The sequence below is a fragment of the Labeo rohita genome, chromosome 19 (assembly GCF_022985175.1).
Source record: "Labeo rohita strain BAU-BD-2019 chromosome 19, IGBB_LRoh.1.0, whole genome shotgun sequence".
Classification (NCBI taxonomy): Eukaryota; Metazoa; Chordata; class Actinopteri; order Cypriniformes; family Cyprinidae; genus Labeo; species Labeo rohita.
The window spans coordinates 22,040,658-22,059,466 of NC_066887.1; the positions used below are offsets into that span (position 1 = coordinate 22,040,658).

The following is an 18,809-nucleotide window of genomic DNA, read 5'->3' on the forward strand; positions in this document are numbered from 1 at the left end:
TTCAATGAATCAGTGTTTTTCATACATACACACTCAAATAACTAATAAACAAATTTATTTAAAACACTAATTCTTCAATTCTTTAGATTTGTTTTTGGATGAGTCAGTTAATTGAATGATTCAGTGACACACTCATAAATAACATGTCAACTAATTTATTTAAATCACTAATTCTTTAATTCTTTAGACTCAGTGTTTTTGGATGAATCATTTAATCGAGTGATTCACTCATTTATATAGTCACCTGTTTCATTCTAGAATTAATCAGTGTTTTTGAACAAATCAGTTAATTGAATGATTTAATGAATCGCTCATAAATGTATTTGTTTCATTCACACAAATGAATCAGTGTTTTTAAACAAATCCGCTGATTAAATGATTCAGTCACACACTCATCAACGTATTTACCTAAAACACAAATTCTTTAATTTTTTAGACTAGTGTTTCTGTGTATCTATTTTGCTTCCACATGTATTTGTTTTTAACAAATTGATTGGTTTGAATGATTCAATAACTCATTAATTATTTACTCCTGAATGAATTATTGTTTTTGAACAAATTGGTTGAGTGCAAGATCAAAGACTCTCATAAAGATACTTATTTTATATGTGAATCATTGTTTTGAATAAATCAATTCAGTGAATTAATCATTCATTCACTCAGGATACACAAAATGCGAAGTGTCACTGACAAATCCCAGTGCAACTTTGCATTTTTCGGCCTGAGAAGTCATATTGAGCAGGTACTTTTTAAACATTAGCCATAAAAGCATCGTCAAATGATAGATTTTGTTCTTCTAGGTTCCTTCTTTTTTTTTCTCCACATGTATTGCACTATCAGCAGATGGTAAAAAAAATGTAGAACTCTAAAATTCGATCACCTCATCGAATATGGCCCAGGGCTATGAAGTTCGACAACTCTAAAATCCCAGAGGGAGGGAAGAGCAGACTAATGAATGACCCTTTTGTGGACCAGCTGCATTTATGTATATGCTGTACTTGAGGAGAGAGTCCATCATTTAATTGGGAACAGAAATGCTGCACTTCAGTGTCTGAAAGTGAGGCGATTCATTTGACTGACAGCTCCTCCGAATGAATTGGACAGGAGGCCTTGGCCCAGGGGATTGGAGATCTTTTTGATGGTTGGATGCAACCACGCCCCTTTTTGATGACCAGACACTCCCTCCAGCTCCCAGAGGAAGACTTTGCAGGGGGCCCAAGAAAGACACAGTCCACTGCCTCCTATTCCATTTCCTCCTTCTTTTCTTTCTTGCCGCCTTCTCCGTCTCTCCCAAGGGAAATACGGTTGGTTAGGCTCTCAATTGAGCAAGTTATTTTAAGCAAAAAGCCGAGACGCAGCCATTTACAGAGCAAAAGAGATGCAACTAATGCTGAAATGAACTGAGGGGTTTAATAAATGTGTGATTTTTGAAAGCGTGCACCCATATCAAAGAAACGTCTTTGATGCTGAGTGAAAACATATGCACCTTAATACGATTTTGTGCACTAAGCAAGTCAAAGTAATGTTCGTCATGAAGGAATAACGTAATTTGTAGTATGGGTCTGTGGCTCTTGTTGTTTGCGGCTTGAGAGAGTGTTTAGACTGTAATGGGTTTTTGTAAATGAATATGACACTAATAGACATAATTCTTGGCTGTGAACAAGGGTCTCTTTGAAGTAAACAGAGTCTGGCCTGTGTCTCAATGAGCATAAAGGCCCAGCAGTGATGTTGGGACTGAGCAAACACACACCCGCACCCACACACTCACAAACATTGATCTTTCAATACATATTTATGCTTGACCACAAGTGACACCAAATAGGCAGATAATGAGGGCCGCTGGGATCTCTGGTTCCCCCAAGAGACTCTAATCTCTCTCTCTCCCACACACTAGACAGTGATAATAAAGTTTGCCACTGGACTCAATGTTGTTGACTTTTAGAGGCCATAAAACACACACACACACACACACATTTGCACAGCTATCTTTGTGGGGACTTGCCATAGATTTCTATTGGTTTTATACTGACTAAACAATATTTTTTTATCCATAACCTAAACCTACCCCTCACAGAAAACTTCTTTGCATTTTTTCATTTTCAGATAAACATCATTTCGTATTTTTATTTTTTCCCTCATAAGGTCCGCTGGTACCCACAATGTTAGACATTTCAGAACAGACCCTGGACCACAAAAGCAGTCTTAGGTAGCATGGGTAGCAATAGCCAAAAATATACTGTATGGGTCAAAATGATCAATTTTTCTTTTATGCCCAAAATCATATATAAAGTAAAGATGATGTTTCATTAAGATATTTTGTAAATTTCCTATTGTAAATATATCAAAACTTAATTTTTGATTAGTAATATGCATTGCTAAAAACTTCATTTGGACAACTTTAAAGGTGATTTTCTCAATATTTTTTATACCCTCAGATTCCAGAGTTTCGAATAATAGTATCGCAGCCAAATATTGTCCTATTCTAAAAAGAAACATATCCCAAAAAAACATACATCAATGGAAAGCTTATTTATTCAGCTTTCAGATTATGTATAAATCTCAATTTTAAAAAAAAAATTGACCTTTATCACTGGTTTTGTGGTCCAAGGTCACATTTGGTCCCCACAATGGAGGACAAAGCTGCACATACACATTTCCGTGTTTTATGGGGACATTCCATAGACAGATTTTTACTGTACAAACAGCATTTTTATCGTCTAACCCTAACCCTACCCCTCAGCAAATGTTCTGCATTTTTAGATTAAAAAAAAAAAAAAGTTGTATGATTTAAAGCTGTTTTCCTCATGGGGACTAAAAAATGTCCCTACATTATGGGGACATGTACACACTGCAAGTTTCAGCAGTGACAACAGTCATTACAGCTTTTGTAACTATAGCAACATTTTGGCATCTTGCAGGGAGTGAATAGGAATTTAGCCGTTTGGTATCTGCCATTTTTCAGCTAAAGACTCTTTTTGTCCATCGATTTTAACTAAACTACCGCTGATAGATGTACTGTCTTTTGTTTGTGCTCGGGAGGCTGCTTAAGAGAGCGTTGTCTTGCAGTGTTGCCATATGCTCATGTTTACAATCGCTTTTAGGCATGTTGTTTGGTCTTAGCTCATAAAGCTAGGAACTTAATGGAATTAATAAAGTGGTCTGCATGATTTTTGGTGTTATAAAAAAAGCATTTGGGTGTTTTAATGTTTTTTTGTGCTTGTCCTTGTTTATTATTTTGTTCTATGAAGATCTGGCAACACATTTAACCGCAGGATTCGTGAGCACAACTAGCCCTGTGTCAAAATGTGCTAAGGTTAAGACTTCTTTTATTGTTATTTTCTTCTCACATCTCACATACAGACGAAGACACATTTCTGATGCGTGTTTAAATACGTTGCTAGTTGTTCAGTTCAGTTCCATACAGTTCAGTTAATTCGGTTGTCGAATGCGGTTGTCACTCTCGTATTTTAGTGAATTATGTGTACCGAACATGATTAAGGAGTAAAAGGTGAACTGACAACTGAATTTAGCTGCAGTGTGTACGTGGCCTTGCAGAAATTCTACAGAGTATGTACGAACTGACCAGAACAACTAGTTGTTAATTACATATTTAAACATGCATCAGAAATGTGTCTATCTCTGTCATATGCAAGAAAATAACAGTGAAGGAAGTCTTAACCTTAAAGGGGTCATTGGATACAAAGTTCACTTTTACATGTTGTTTGAACATTAATGTGTGTTGGCAGTGTATGTACACATCTACCCTATAATGATAAAAATCCATGCAGTGGTTTTTAATTAATCTGTAAAAATAATATCCCCTTTTTCAAATCGAGCCATTCTCAGATGCCTGTTGGTGTGGCGTCACACTCCCATGATACTGGATTGACATGAGCGTCTTACCATATATCCGTCTATGTTCACGCGAATCATTCGTGATCCAGCTTCACCTACAGCAGAAGTGAGTATAAGGGTTTTTTTATGAATCTTTGCGATCACCTTTCCTAATAACGTGCTAGTTAACAAGTTTAGCGGCTAAACGTGTCTAAATGCGGGTAAAGTAAACAGGCTCGTCACTCCACAGAGAGAAGAGAGAGGCGGGGTGAGCAGAGCTCATTAACATTTAAAGCAACCTCGACCTGAACAGAATGAAAAAGGTGTTATTTACATTACCACTGAGAAATTTTAACCAAAGTATATTATAGACTTTTCATTAAGACCCTAAAAAATCATATCAACTTGTGGAAAATCGGCATCCGATGACACATTTTGACACGGGGTTAGTTGCGCTCACAAGCCCTGTGGTATGTGTCAGCGTTGCCAGATCTTCATAGGACAAAAAAAAAAAACAACAAACAAGGACAAGCACTAAAAATACTAAACACCCAAATGCTTTGTTTTATAACACCAAAAAAAATCATATATGTCATATCTTCTCTAAAGCAGCCTCCCAAGCATAAACAAAACACAGCACGTCTATCAGCGGTAGTTTAGTTAAATTGACAAAAAATGTCTTTAACCAAAAACAGCAGATGCCAATGGCAGATTTCCTCAAAATTTTTGAGAAAAGAAAGATAGGAACGGGGAATTGCAGGCCTGACTTGAACCTGCATTTCCCAAGTGAGCACCATTTATAACTTAAAATAGCATAAATGTTCTGTATATTGCTAGCTTTCATAAAAGATTTTATCATGTAGTTTTCTCTCACATTTCATATTCTACAAGCTGCATTTGGCCATGAATGTAGTTGAATCAAACCTCCAGTTGCATCCTACTCTTCATAAAAGACTGCATTATATAAGTATAAAGTGATTTGTATATGCAGGAGTTTGTAAATTTCTGCATCATCCTCTGAAGTCGTCACAGCCATTGATAAACAGGAATGACAGCAGCGATACAGTTACATGAGTGATGAAGAGCAACCCCAGTCACACGTTCATCCATAAACACACCAGTTTCTGCAACACAGATTAAATATGGATTAAACCTATTTGCATATGAATTGTGTTATCAAATACTTCTTCCAAGGATTAATAAGATGGAGTTTCGGTGCGGTAGTATTAATATGTATTTCATTTCTTTGCCGCCTTGTAAAACAATCACTCACCGCTCATTTATCAACAGAAGAGAGCTGTCATTTATTTGTTCCTTGTTCTTTGTCTCTTGTCTGCTCAAGACACGTCCATCCTTAATATATACTTATGCTTCTTTTACTTTACTCCTAAATTAAAATGTTTTGAGTTTGAAGTTAATAAAATCACTGAAGCTTGATATATGTTGATTAAGTAGTTGAATGTTATAAATCAGAAGTAATTGCAGATTTATTTCTTGTGCCTCTGGGGGCCTTTTACCCAATGTATTCTTTAGCTGCCTTTGTATTTATATGTTTTTAATTAAAACAAACTTCTTTACCATTTCATTTTACAGTAATGAAATTTTATTTAAATCCTCATATACTTTGGAATCATAAAAAAAGTTTCTAGCACCATCTACCAATGAGACAGTTGCACTGTATTTGTTCTAGATCTGAATCATTTTATTAAGGTGACTTAAGGATTCAATATTGAGTTAAAATATGAGCTTAATGCAATAATGAGTAATACAACAATAATCAGACCAGCTTTTAGCTTTGAATGCAACATTAAAGAGCAGTTCTGACGTATTTATTCTTTTATTAAGGGCCTTCCGTGTGGTGTGTTTGGACACAGAGAGTGTGTTTAGACATGTTTCGCCCTTGGATTCTCTTTCTCTGTTTTATATCTCCGAGAAAGACTAATTTTCGTATTCTCAGATCCACTCAAAGACGCTAAATCTTTTTTTCCTTTAAATCCTTTTTCTTTGTTGTCTCTGCACAGGTGGGAGAGGGGCCTGTAAGGACATGACTCTGTGTTTTATGTGGGTAACCTCACACAAACACAGACATACTGCACACAGCGCATGGGGTTTTGTTGTTCTAACTCATCCTTTGGTGTTTTCAAGGCATATAGAGCTCTTCATGCCCTTTGGAGTGAAAAAATATCAATGCTGTCCTTGCTAATGTCATCCAGTGTTCCCACTCGCTTTGTATGAATTGATTTCATCTGTGAAAGGTTTGGTACAGATGCCTCTAAACTAGAAATAAGGCTTCAAAACATTCTTCTTCTAACTTTTTCTCTTTCCTCTGTAATTTTCTTTTTCCGTTTTATTTGCCTATCTGCCAAAATGTTTTTTTTTCTATTAAAATGAGCATTCTGCAGCAGCTCCATCACACACATCCACTTAAAGGAAAAAAACAGATTAAAATTCATAACTTTCTCTATGCAAATTTGCGGCAGCCACTTATCAATCCAATTTCAGCCAATTAGACTTCTTCTCATTAATCTGCCTTCAAGGCAGCGAAGAGAGCGCAAAGAGGAATATTAAATTTGATACAACAAATGTCACATGCACTGAGTATTTGACTGAGTAATGAGTGTGTGTCAGAATTATGTGGGTTATGAATCTGAACATTAATGGATTAATCATTTACATGTGACAGTAGAGAAGAGATTTATTTCTGTAAATTATGTCAATCATTACAACTGTGCACATGCACAGAGAAACTAGCGTTAAGATAAAACTGAATTTATTAACTGTGTGCAGAACAAGTAGTTTAGGTCTGCGAGTTTATAAGAGTCTAAACAATACAAAGAGGACGTTTAAAACAGCACTAAGCATTAAAATTTTCTCAATTTCATCAAAAACAGCTAAAATTGTAGCTAAATAGTATATTATTATTATTATAGTACTGTCTATTATAGTACATTACTACGATTTAAAAATCTGAGATCATAAATATTTGTTATGAAAAATAACTGTTTTCTATTAAATACACTACCAGTAAAAACGTTTTAAACAGTAAAATTATTAATGTTTTTGAAAAAAAGTCTCTTCTGCTCACGAAGCCTGCATTTATTTTGATCCAAAGTACAGCAAAAACAGTAAAATTGTGAAATGTTTTACTATTTAAAATATCTGTTTTCTATTTGAATATATTTTAAAATATAATTTATTCCTGTGATTTCAAATCTGAATTTTAGCATCATTACTCCAGTCACATGATCCTTCAGAAATCATTCTAATATTGTGATTTGCCGCTCAAAAACATTTATTATTATTATTATGCTGAAAACAGCTGAGTAGATTTTTTTTCAGGTTTCTTTGAGTAGAAAGTTCAGAAGAACAGCATTTATCTGAAATAGAAATATTTTATAACATTATAAATGTCTTAATCATCACTTTTGATCAGTTGAAAGCATCCTTGTTAAATAAAAGTATTAATATCTATAATTTCTTTACCAAATATAAAGTAATTAATTAATTAATTAATTATACTGACTCCAAACTTTGGAACGATATAATGGATAATGTTACAAAAGCTTTTTATTTCAGATAAATGCTGATCTTTGGATCTTTCTATTCATCAAAGAATCCTAAAAAAGGTGCACTCAACTATTTTAAATAATAATAATAATAATAATAATAATAACAAATGTTTTTTGAACAGCAAATATATTAGAATGATTTCTGAAGGATCATGTCACAGTGAAGACCAGAGTAATGATTCTGAAAATGTAGCTTTGAGCATTTTAAAATATATTTAAACAGAAAACAGTTACTTTAAATAGTAAAAATATTTGGATCAAACAAGTGCTGGCTTGGTGAGCAGGACAGGACATTTTTTAAATGTTGCTTATTCCTGTGATGGCAAGGCTAAATTTAATAATTCAGTCTTCAGTGTCACATTATTCTTCAGAAATCATTCTAATATGCTGATTTGGTGCTCAGAAAACACGTATTATTATCAATGTTGAAAGCAGCTGCTTAATATTTTTGTGGAAACCATGATACATTTTCCATTTTCTTTGATGAAAAGTAAGTTAAAAAGAACAGAATTTATTTGAGCTCTTTGGTAAAATTACAAAAGTCTTTACTGTCACTTTTGATCAGTTTACTGCATCCTTGCTGATTAAAAGTATTAATTTATTTAAATATAAATTTCCAAAACCCTGCTGACCCCAAACGTTTGAACAGCAGTATATAAATTATATTTTTATATTACGTAAATATTAAAAACTGCACTACTGTCTAAAATATCTATTTTTTGTGTCCATTTCTGTTTGGGTTTGGGTTTTCATTTTTCATGTCTACAGGTTTTATTTGACTGTGGCTCCATCTAGTGGAGAACTGAGAGACCACCATTCAGGCTACATGTTTTCCCAGCATCTGCAGTGATGAAGCTCAACTAGCAACCCTTAACCCTCACTGGACATTTTAGCATTCATCACGACTCACTACAACTATTATATTTCTAATGCTTTTCTAATATTTTCATCCGTTTTAAATAGGTAATTTCATAAAAAATGTTAACACTGTTCTTTTTAAAACGCATCATCTATTCTAACCTGATCAGGTGTATTTATGGAGGAAGTGCAGGAAGTGGAGGAAGTGTGGTTGAGGATGGGGGTGGTCTTTGGGCGGAGTCTTTCCTGCTGCAACCTCAGTATGCAAATAAACATTTTTTGATAGTTTGCAGCAGAGCAAGTATTTATGAAAAGTATGGAACTGCCATCCGTAGTACCTGCTAGTGGGGTTAAATAAACATTACACATTATAATAAGAGGTTAATATAGTAATAGGAGTGGTGGAGCACAAAGATTTTGGCTCGCATTTATGGCGGAGAATCCAAATTCTAGAGTTGTAATAACCACCGTGAGCAGCCCTTACCTGGAATTCGGAAATTCAAGCACAGGAACCCGGTGGTACGACAAGGAGTCGGTGCTGAAGGTGTCAGAATACCTCATCTATGTGGAAGTTGTGAGTAGGCTACTTTACAGAACTTTCTTACAACTTACATCCGACTGAAAGAAAACCAAAACGGTTGTCGTAAAGATTTTTTTTTGTTAGCGGTGAGGGAAACGTGTCTCCTGTTTGTCTTTCCCGTTATCTTTCCTTTAGATTTTTCCCCTGGAATTTGCGCAAGTAGAATAGCGCTTTGTTAAGAGCCATTACGTGCGCTGGCCGGCGTGGTTGCTAGGCAACCGAAAGTAGGCTATTCTCCTCTCCAAAACCAAGTTATGCAGCACTGTTTACCTCAAATAATGACTTAAGGTAAACGTCCATTCGAAGTCGTTCGTGTCAAAATACATTTTAAAATGATTTTCTTTGTTGTTTTGCACGCTGTGGGCCTACATTCATTCACCTGTAAATCAATGAATCACTTTAATCGTCAACAATGGGTTGCATGTTGATTTTAGTCTATCGTATATTGTTCTAACGTTAACATTAAAAGACAAATGTTACGTTTTGCAAGATACACAACTGTAAAAACGCCTGACAGTGCATTCATGAGGAAGTAGTAATGACTGGAGGGCTTCTGGTCTACACTTTATGCATATTAAGGCTGTGTAATCTTATGTTTTTAAAGATATGAACACCTAATTTGTATGTATAGCCTTTATTATGCAAGCTGCGAAGTCCCCATAACAAACTTGTATGGAGAGTTTATGTGATTTGTGTGCAGGATCATTAATGTGAAGCTTTATTTATTTCTGTGTAACTGCAAAAGCCCATTTTCCCCATTGTTGAACATGAACCTGGCAGTGAAACTCATTTTTGGAGAGTGTGATTGTGGTCGGTGTGAATGTTCCTCTTTCTGTTTCAATGCAGGGAAGATAAGGACAATGTGTAGCAGAGGAAGTGAGATTGTGATGCTATGTATTTAAATGGAAAAATGGAAATGGCTGGTTTAATCCAACAACCCAATAACCTGTTTTGAACTCTGCTTTGTAATTACAACTCAATACAGGTTTGCCAGAACCTATCAAAGTCTCTCTCAAATACACCTTTTTTCAGATATGTGAAAAATACTACAAATTAGCGTTTTAATTACGTAAATTTCTGTTTATTTTTTAAGGGCTGTAAATCAGAAGTTTTAAAAATAAAATTGGAAAAAAAAATTAACATATATATATGGACACGGATGGACGGTAAAAGATAAATGAAAGATTATATGTACTCCAGCAGGGGGATTATATGTTCTCAAACAGGGGGACGGGGCCCACTAGGGGCCTCAAGATGACTTAAAATAAGACAAAACAAGCATTAAAATAAGCTACTTAAAGCAAAGATGTTTAACAATAACTAAAAATCGAGACGTTTTACTTAAATTCTCTTAATGGTTTTTTTCTCTCTCTCTTTAAAGGAAAAGGGTTTTTTTACAGTGTAGAAAATTCTGGAATTATAATTGAAATATTGGGAAAAGACATCTACACTGCTGTTCAAAAGTTTGGGATCAGTAAGATTTTTTTAAAGGAATCACTTCTGAATCATCAAGGCTGCATTTATTTGATCATAAATACAGATAAAACAGTAATATTGTGAAATATTATTACAATTTATAAATAACAGTTTTGGTATTTTAATATACTTTAAACTATAGTTTATTTCTGTGATGCAAAGCTGAATTTTCACATGATCACATGATCCTTCAGAAATCAGTCTAATATGCTGATTTATTATCAGTGTTGGAAACAGTTGTGCTGCTTAATATTTGTTTTGGACCTGTGATACCTTTTTCAGGTTTCTTTGATGAAAAAAAGGTTAAAAGGAACAACATTTATTCAGAATATAAACCGTTTCTAACTAAAAGCCTTTACTATCACTTTTTATCAATTTAACACATCATTGCTGAATAAAAGTATTAATTTTTATAAAAAAAAAAAGGAAAAAAAAGTCTGACCTCAAACTTTTGAAAAGTCCATATTGTTATAAATTTCTATTTAAAATAAATGCTGTACTTTGTAACTTTTTTATAAAAGAATCCTGAAAAATGTTTTAGCAATTCAAAACAAATATTAAACAGTACAACTGTTTCCAACTTTGATAATAAATCAGCATATTAGAATGATTTCTGAAGGATCATGTGACACTAAAGACTAAAGTAATGACTGAAGAAAATTCAGCTTTGCATCACAGAAATAAATTTTATTTTAAAGTATATTAAAATAGAAAAAACATTATTTTAAATTGCAATAATATTTCACAATATTGCTGTTTTTTTATGCATGTTTATGTAATAAATGCAGCCTTGACGAGCATAAAAATCTTAAAAATCTTACTGATCCCAAACTTTTGAATGTCAATTGAGAAAATCGCCATTGCTGTTTTCTATTATGAATATACATTTTTGTTGCTGTCAATCTCTTAAATATTTTTTCTGTAAAAATTTTGAGAGGAAAAAAAAATCACTGTACTACAACATTTCTATTTAGGTTTTCCTAAGGTATAAATATCTGAAAGCAACAGGAATTCTTTTATTCTTCAGATTTTGGGCCTGCTGGTATGGGCACTGATTGCAAGCACAGAGTATTTCCGATTTTCCCCATTTGGATGGGTGATGTTTGTGACTGTCTTCTATTGGCTTCTCACCCTCTTCCTCCTCATCATCAAACTGACCAATGGACAAATCCGACAAGTTCCCTGGACTAGAGTGGTAGGTGCACTTCTATACATATCTATACTATGATTCTTGTCTCTACAGAGCTGTAGAAAAAAGGATGCCATGATGGTTTGCACAAATAGTTCTGCATTTTAAATTTAGAGAAACAGGTCTAAACTATCTTAGAGACTTTCAAAAACGTGGTTAAATGTTTTTAAAAAAACATATTGTTGTGCTAATTGTCTTAAATAATTGTAGTTCCGTCCCTAAAATCCTAGGTTCTCATTTTTAACTGCACTGCGGCTTTATTGTACACGTCGGCCGCTATTGTTGAGGCAACGCTGGTGAATCGTGGGGTCAAAGGTCATCATGATTTCAACTGTTGGGCGGCATCCACGGTAATAATCAGTTTGAAGTATAATTGTGTGCAAGGCTGTAAACAACATAACTTTGATGGGAATATATATTTGTGGTCAAGTAATGAGTTTAGAGTAGTTTTTAAATTACATTCTTAAATTGTTTTTCTTTGCATACATTTTTTAACGTTTGCTTATTTGTCTCTTTTCTAGTTTTTTGCATTCCTTGTATCGCTGAGTTACGCTGGTAGTGCATTCTTCAGTTACAAATCCTGGTACAGAGGAGATGACTAAAATGTGCTGGACTGTAGTTTTTAATTGAATGTTAAAATATGACTCATTCTTATATTGTTCAGGTATGGACTAAACTTGAAAAATATTTAATGATGATTGTCTTTTATATTAAAAATAAAGAAATGTACAACTTGCTCTGTATGTATTTGCAACTGTTCCACAAATGCACACATCTTTCTAATGCACAAAATATATTTTGATATCTTTTTCGGATTTTATGAGAACATGGACATGTATAACTTGAATGGAGTACAATGGTTGTGAATGAATAGACATAATGTCTCACATGCGTGCTTTAAATGTACCTTTTAATGTTGGTTCATATTTGCGTAATCTAAAAGTATGTTGAAAATCATCATGATGTTTGGACTTACGTGACTGACTTATGAAAGCCTTGTTTTTAACAAAGCATAAGTGCACCTCTAATGTCAAATTAAAGCTGTCAATATATTTGTATTTTTGAAAGCAGATCTGATTTACTTTTTATTTTTCTAAATGTCAAACTCATATGGTTGCACACAATAAAGCGTCTCACATTTGGCATATAGAAGGTAAATTGCATAAGTATACTAACTAGAAGGGGAAGTTCACAAAAGTGCATTCATCCACCCACACCAAAAATGTCAAGTTCATAGGGGAACATGATGAGATACATGCTGATATCATCTATTATGTCATAATGTGTTCCAACGAATTGTGATTCATGCTCTCAGGTATTAACATATAGTATGACTTGTGAATCATGAAGTGAAACTGAGCAACGGCAGTAAATCGTGTCAGATGGTTTCCTGACCACATCGTACTAGACGCGCTCGCTTTGTTGAGCGCAGTTGTGTGACGCCGCGTCACTTGCAGAGTATTGTTATACATGAGCATCAACTGACCGATGATGGGGGTTTTATTTCTGGAATACCTACTATCAAAACAAGGAATTCTGAAGGTCGCTCAGCTCGTAAGTATTTCTAATCGACACCTGTCACGTATCAGACGACTGAACACGCCTTCCGCGTTTCATTTTTGTCAATTATGTCTGCCAGTTATAAAACTCTATTATGAAACGTAACAAATACTATAATATTAGAAACAGCTTTTTATTTGTGTGTGCAGGTGATTGTACTGGTAGCGTTCATTTGTGTTCGTTCCACGTGGTACAACAGCTTCTACGCTTACGGTTTCTTTGAAGCGGTGACGCTCGGTTACTCCATCACGGTCGCTGTTTTTCTAATACTGACTGTATTTGGGGTTCCGAAAAGGGCATCGTTTGTGAACTGGAAGATAGCCGTGAGTATTGTGTTTTACATAATAATTGCTAACTGATTTCAAATCACTATTCTTACGGAAGCTCACTAGTAAATGATTAGTAGTTGACGCATAACGTCCGTGGACTTTTGCTGTATCTAATCCAGATAAGGCTTGTGTGATTTTTAGACACGTTACAACAACGAAGTTGTCAAGTTATTTCTGGAATCTAGCTGGGTAACTAGTTGACCAGCAAGAAACCAGTCTGTCCAAAACTATGTATTTTCCAACCAGGGAAATAAAGGTTTTAGTTTAACATGTAACATATATAAACCTTTTTTTGTAAATGGTAGTATGGTGTGGCAAATTTCAAATATTGTGTGTAGTGTTAATTAACGTCAGATAAAACCTGCATGTATAATAATAAAACCTGAGCATTTTAAAATTATTTATATGGAGTATCCACCTTTTTCTTTATTGCCGAAGTAAGCCTATGGGTGAGATTTCCGGTTCATTAGCAAGAAAAATATAACGTGCAGTAAACTGTTTGCACTACAAACCAATGTGCTCATAATTAATATAATACATTAAAATAATATGGTAAGACACACCCATTTGCAATATCAAGCAGCAAAACAAAGCTGTTTTGTAGAGCTAAAAATAGCTGGGCACAGATAAGGCTGGAAGCCAGACCTATAAAATGTACTAATGTCCGCGACCACTCTTACGGGAAGAAAAAGGTGGATAGCATGTCAATTTTCCATATTTGTTCCCACATGTCAACTACTACCCACATTAGTATCATGAATTAGTATAACTATATGATTATGGACATTCTGATGAAGAATATCATTCTGTTTGTTCTTTAAGGAGTTTGTGCTGGATACACTGGGATTCATCTTCATCTCCACTGGTTCCATTGTCGCTGCTGTGAAGACTTATGAAACCCCCATTCTGGTTGCCGCCTCAGTAAGGCTTCATTACAGTCGATCAAATCTGTAAAAAAGGATTCAAGTAAAAAAAAAAAATTAAACTAAAACATACGTAAAAGAGTGGTTTTGAGGTGGTGTTCTCATTTTCGCAGAGTTTCATTTCTGTAACTGCTTGTAATTGTGTCACAATGATAATATTGTAAGCTTATCTGGTGTTTGTTTTTCAGGTTTGTGGTCTTCTGGCTTCATATCTCTCAGTTGTTAGTGTGATACTTTCATTTGTTGCGGCTCGCCACTTACAACCTGCGGGTAAGTTAAAAGCTGTGCGTATTTTCAGTGTGTATTTTAAAGGGGTCATCGGATGCTAAGTTCACTTTTACATGTTGTTTGAACATTAATGTGTGTTGGCAGTGTATGTACAAATCTACCCTACAATGATAAAAATCCATGCAGTGGTTTTTAATTAATCTGTAAAAATAATATTCCCTTTTTCAAATCGAGCCGTTCTCAGATGCCTATTGTTGTGGCGTCACACCCACAGAGGCCGCTCCCACGATAGTTGATTGACATGAGCGTCTTACCTCATCGGTTGTAACAGTCCGACCTCCATGTTTTGATGCCGGAGCAGGGATGTAAGTTAGACAAGAATTGAGCGATTGAGGTGTTGTGTTGCTGGATGTAATAATGAACATAGTGGTCGTCATTTACTCCTGACATCTGAGTCGCTGAAGATGCAGTGGATTATGTTTGTTTGTGAAAGGAACGCACCTCCCGATCTACATATATCCGTCTATGTTCACGCGAATCATTCATGATCCAGCTTCACTTACAGAAGAAGTGAGTTAAGGGTTTTTTTTATGAATCGCCTTTCCTAATAACGTGCTAGTTAGCAAGTTTAGCGGCTAAATGTGGCTAAAATAAACAGGCTCGTCACTCCACAGGGAGAAGAGAGGGGCGGGGCGAGCAGAGCTCATTTGCATTTAAAGAAGCCTCGACCAGAACGGGATGATTTTTGCAAAGCTGATTTTGGCAAGGTAAAAAGGGTGTTGTTTTACACTACCATTGAGAAATTTTAACCAAAGTATATTATAGACTTTTCATCAAGACCCTAAAGAATCATATCAACTTGTGGAAAATGGGCATCCGATGACCCCTTTAACAGAGTTGAAGTCAAAAGTTTACATGCACCTTGCAGAATCTGCAGAATGTTACAGTGGTATGCCAAAGTTTGGGCACCCCTGTAAATTTTCATCATTTTCCTTTATAAATCATTGGTTGTCTGGATAAGAAATTTCAGTTAAATATATCATATAGGAGACAAACACAGTGATATTTGAGAAGTGAAAAAAAGTTTATATGATTTATGGAAAGTGTGCAAGAATTATTCAAACAAAATTAGGCATGTGCATAAATTTAGGCACCCTTGTCATTTTATTGATTTCAATACCTTTAGTACTAATTATTAGAACTCAAAATTGGTTTGGTAACCTCAGTGACCCTTGACCTCCATACACAGGTGAATCCAATCATGAGAAAGTATTTAAAGGAGGCCAATTGTAAGTGTTTCTCCTCTTTGCATCTTCTCTAAAGAGTGGCAACATGGGAGCCTCAAAACAACTCTCAGATGACCTGAAAGGAAGGATACAGAAAGCTGTCTCAGAGATTTAAGCTCTCAGTTTCAACTGTGAGGAACATTGTGAGGAATTGGAAGACCAGAGGCACAGTTCTAGTTAAGGCCCGAAGTGGCAGACCAAGAAAAATCTCAGATAAGCAGAGGCGCAGGATGGTGAGAACAGTCACAGTCAACCCACAGACCAGCTCCAAAGACCTACAACATCATCTTGCTGCAGATGGTGTCACTGTGCATCGTTCAACTATTCAGCGCACTTTACACAAGGAGATGCTGTATGGACAAGTAATGCAGAAAAAGCCTTTTCTCTGCACACGCCACAAACGGTGTCGCTTGAGGTGTGCTAAAGCACATTTGGACAAGCCAGCTTCATTTTGGAATAAGGTGCTGTGGACTGATGAAACTAAAATAGAGTTATTTGGGCAAAACAAGGGGCATTATGCATGGCGGAAAAGCAACACAGCATTCCAAGAAAAACACTTGCTACCTACAGTAAAATTTGGTGGCGGTTCCATCATGCTGTGGGACTGTGGGGCTGTGTGGCCAGTGCAGAGACTGGGAATCTTGTTAAAGTTGAGGGTTGCATGGATTCCACTCAATATCAGCAGATTCTGGAGAACAACGTCCAGGAATCAGAAACAAAGTTGAAGTTGCGCCGGGGCTGGATCTTTCAACAAGACAACGACCCTAAACACTGCTCAAAATCTAGGCATTCATGCAGAGGAACAAGTACAACGTTCTGGAATGGCCATCTCAGTCCCCAGCCCTGAATATTATTGAAAATTTGTGGTGTGATTTTAAAGCGGGCTGTCCATGCTCGGAAACCATCAAACCTGACTGAACTGGAGATGTTTTGTAAAGAAGAATGGTCCAAAATACCTTCTGCCAGAATTCAGACTCTAATTGGAAGCTATAGAAAGCGTTTAGAGGCTGTTATTTCTGCAAAAGGAGGATGCACAAAATATTGAGTTAATTTTTCTTTTGTGGTGCCTAAATTTATGCACATGCATAATTTTGTTTAAATAATTCTTGCACACTTTCCATAAATCATATAAACTTTTTTTCACTTCTCAAATATCACTGTGTCTCCTATATGATATATCTAACTGAAATTTCTTATCCAGACAACCAATGATTTATAAAGGAAAATTATGAAAATTTACAGGAGTGCCCAAACTTTGGCATACCACTGTAATTATTTGACCAAAAAAGGGATTATACAAAATGCATGCTATTTTTTATTGAATTTATAAAAATGACCCCATTCTAAAGTTTACATACACTTGATTCCTAATATGGTGTTGTTATCTGAATGATCCACAGCTGTGTTTTGTTTAGTGGTGGTTGTTCATGAGTCCCTCGTTTGTCCTGAACAGTTAAATTGCCTGCTAAATTCTGTGGTTTTTCTTAACTCTTTCCAACAATAGCCGGGTTTCCATCCAAAGTTGCAAATTTAACTTATGCACAAAAATGTGAATATCGCATAAAACATTTGCGAATAAGCACCGTTTCCATCCAACAAGTCAAAGAGAACAAAATAGTCACTTTCTGATAAACTGACACTATATATTACTAGGAAAAGTAGGAGAAGCCACTGAATATATTCATTATCATAAATAATAAATTACTTGAGCCTCAGGGCGAGCAGACAAAAGTAAACAGTCATTGTTTTCGGAGGTGGATGCCTGCTGTTTGGGAACGCAGTCATGTAAGACAGTTCTGGGAGGCAATTATATAGACTTTGCTCAGGCATTTCAGAATGACCATAACAACATTTCAGATGCGGTGAAACGAGATCAGTCCACTGGTTAGATGGGTTTTGCCGTTCCATAGCGCAAAGTCACATGACTTTTTTGATGCGCAAGGAGGAATTTTGAATTTGAAGAGCAGGGTAAACTTTTGTCTTCTGGGAAATAGATGTAAGTATCTTCTGTAGCTTCTGAAGGGCAGTACTAAGTGAAAAAAAAAGATGATGTTTAGGCAAAAGAAGAAAACTGTACACATCCTCATTCCGTTCAAATATTTACACCCCCCGGTTCCTTCTGGAGCGTCAGTGAGCATTTGAACCTTATGTAATATGAGTCCCTCAGTTGTCCTCGGTGTGAAAAGATGGATCTCAAAATCATACAGTGATTGTTGGAAAGGGTTTAAATACACAGAAATGCTAAAAAAAAAAAACAAAAAGAATTTGTGACACCTAAAGGATTTTCTTTAGAACAGCAGGCAGTTTACCTGTTTAGGATAAACAAGCGAATCAAGAACTATGTAAACATCTTTTATGCGAAATATCTTATTTAGATCAGTACTAAATAAAAAATAACATGCATTTTCTATGATCCCTCTTGGTAAAATAACATTTTGCAGATTCTGCAAGGTGTATGTAAACTTTTGATTTCAACTGCATTTAGATAAAGTGAATATGTGCAAAATGTATATCCATCAAGTGATTCTGGATCCTGAACTGATTATCTGAAATGTTTTTCTATTCCAGATACACCAGTATAAAACTTTGTCTTGATGTTTATAGTGCTTCTTCTGAAAACTGCCCTCATCCCATGACAGCTTGGATGGGGAGTTAATAATGGGTATGGATGTTTTAGTAAACTTACATGGAATATAAAAAACTTTATCACAATATTATTTATTGCACACATGGTTTATTGCAGTGAGATAGTTTTAATACTATAATTATTGTTATGTTTAATATTACAAAAATGTATTAGAAATACCCTTTACAGGTGCATAAAATTTAAGAGATGGCTTTTATTTTGTACAATTTAATGTTATAATAGTCTCATCAATGTTTTGTTAATTATTTGTTTACTAAATTATCTTTAAACCAAATTAACAAAACTTCTATCTATTGCTTTATGGAAGAAAATGAATGTCGAGAAATAAAA

General features: G+C 35.1%; 2 protein-coding genes across 4 annotated transcripts; both read left to right on the plus strand.

Annotated features, from left to right (window-relative positions):
- The first annotated feature begins 8,547 nt into the window (after positions 1–8,547).
- On the plus strand, positions 8,548–12,588 carry cmtm8a (CKLF-like MARVEL transmembrane domain containing 8a). The gene is made up of 4 exons (XM_051137282.1): positions 8,548–8,835; positions 11,345–11,512; positions 11,737–11,856; positions 12,028–12,588. Exons 1-4 carry the CDS (start codon positions 8,692–8,694, stop codon positions 12,106–12,108), a joined length of 513 nt encoding a protein of 170 aa, XP_050993239.1. The 5' UTR covers positions 8,548–8,691; the 3' UTR covers positions 12,109–12,588.
- Positions 12,589–12,775: 187 nt separating this feature from the next.
- On the plus strand, positions 12,776–18,791 carry LOC127181766 (CKLF-like MARVEL transmembrane domain-containing protein 7). Of its 3 annotated transcripts, none has more exons than XM_051136672.1 (5): positions 12,776–13,060; positions 13,216–13,389; positions 14,218–14,316; positions 14,507–14,588; positions 15,796–16,022. In XM_051136672.1, the coding sequence occupies exons 1-5, from the start codon at positions 12,995–12,997 to the stop codon at positions 15,837–15,839; spliced, it is 465 nt and encodes a 154-aa protein (XP_050992629.1). In that variant the 5' UTR covers positions 12,776–12,994; the 3' UTR covers positions 15,840–16,022. The 3 variants fall into 3 exon arrangements, with proteins under 3 accessions (XP_050992629.1, XP_050992630.1, XP_050992631.1); XM_051136673.1 differs by having other exon boundaries at positions 12,778–13,060; positions 15,870–16,022; XM_051136674.1 differs by lacking the exon at positions 15,796–16,022 and adding an exon at positions 18,401–18,791 and having other exon boundaries at positions 12,790–13,060.
- Positions 18,792–18,809: the final 18 nt, after the last annotated feature.

Bases quoted from the DNA above. Each gene is read 5' to 3' on its own strand.
- cmtm8a (XM_051137282.1), top strand. From the start codon at position 8,692: ATGGCGGAGAATCCAAATTCTAGAGTTGTAATAACCACCGTGAGCAGC. The intron at 8,836-11,344 runs GTGAGTAGGCTA...TTTATTCTTCAG, and splicing joins ACCTCATCTATGTGGAAGTT to ATTTTGGGCCTGCTGGTATG. The intron at 11,857-12,027 runs GTAATAATCAGT...TCTCTTTTCTAG, and splicing joins ACTGTTGGGCGGCATCCACG to TTTTTTGCATTCCTTGTATC.
- LOC127181766 (XM_051136672.1), top strand. From the start codon at position 12,995: ATGATGGGGGTTTTATTTCTGGAATACCTACTATCAAAACAAGGAATT. The intron at 13,390-14,217 runs GTGAGTATTGTG...TTGTTCTTTAAG, and splicing joins TTGTGAACTGGAAGATAGCC to GAGTTTGTGCTGGATACACT. The intron at 14,317-14,506 runs GTAAGGCTTCAT...TTTGTTTTTCAG, and splicing joins CCATTCTGGTTGCCGCCTCA to GTTTGTGGTCTTCTGGCTTC.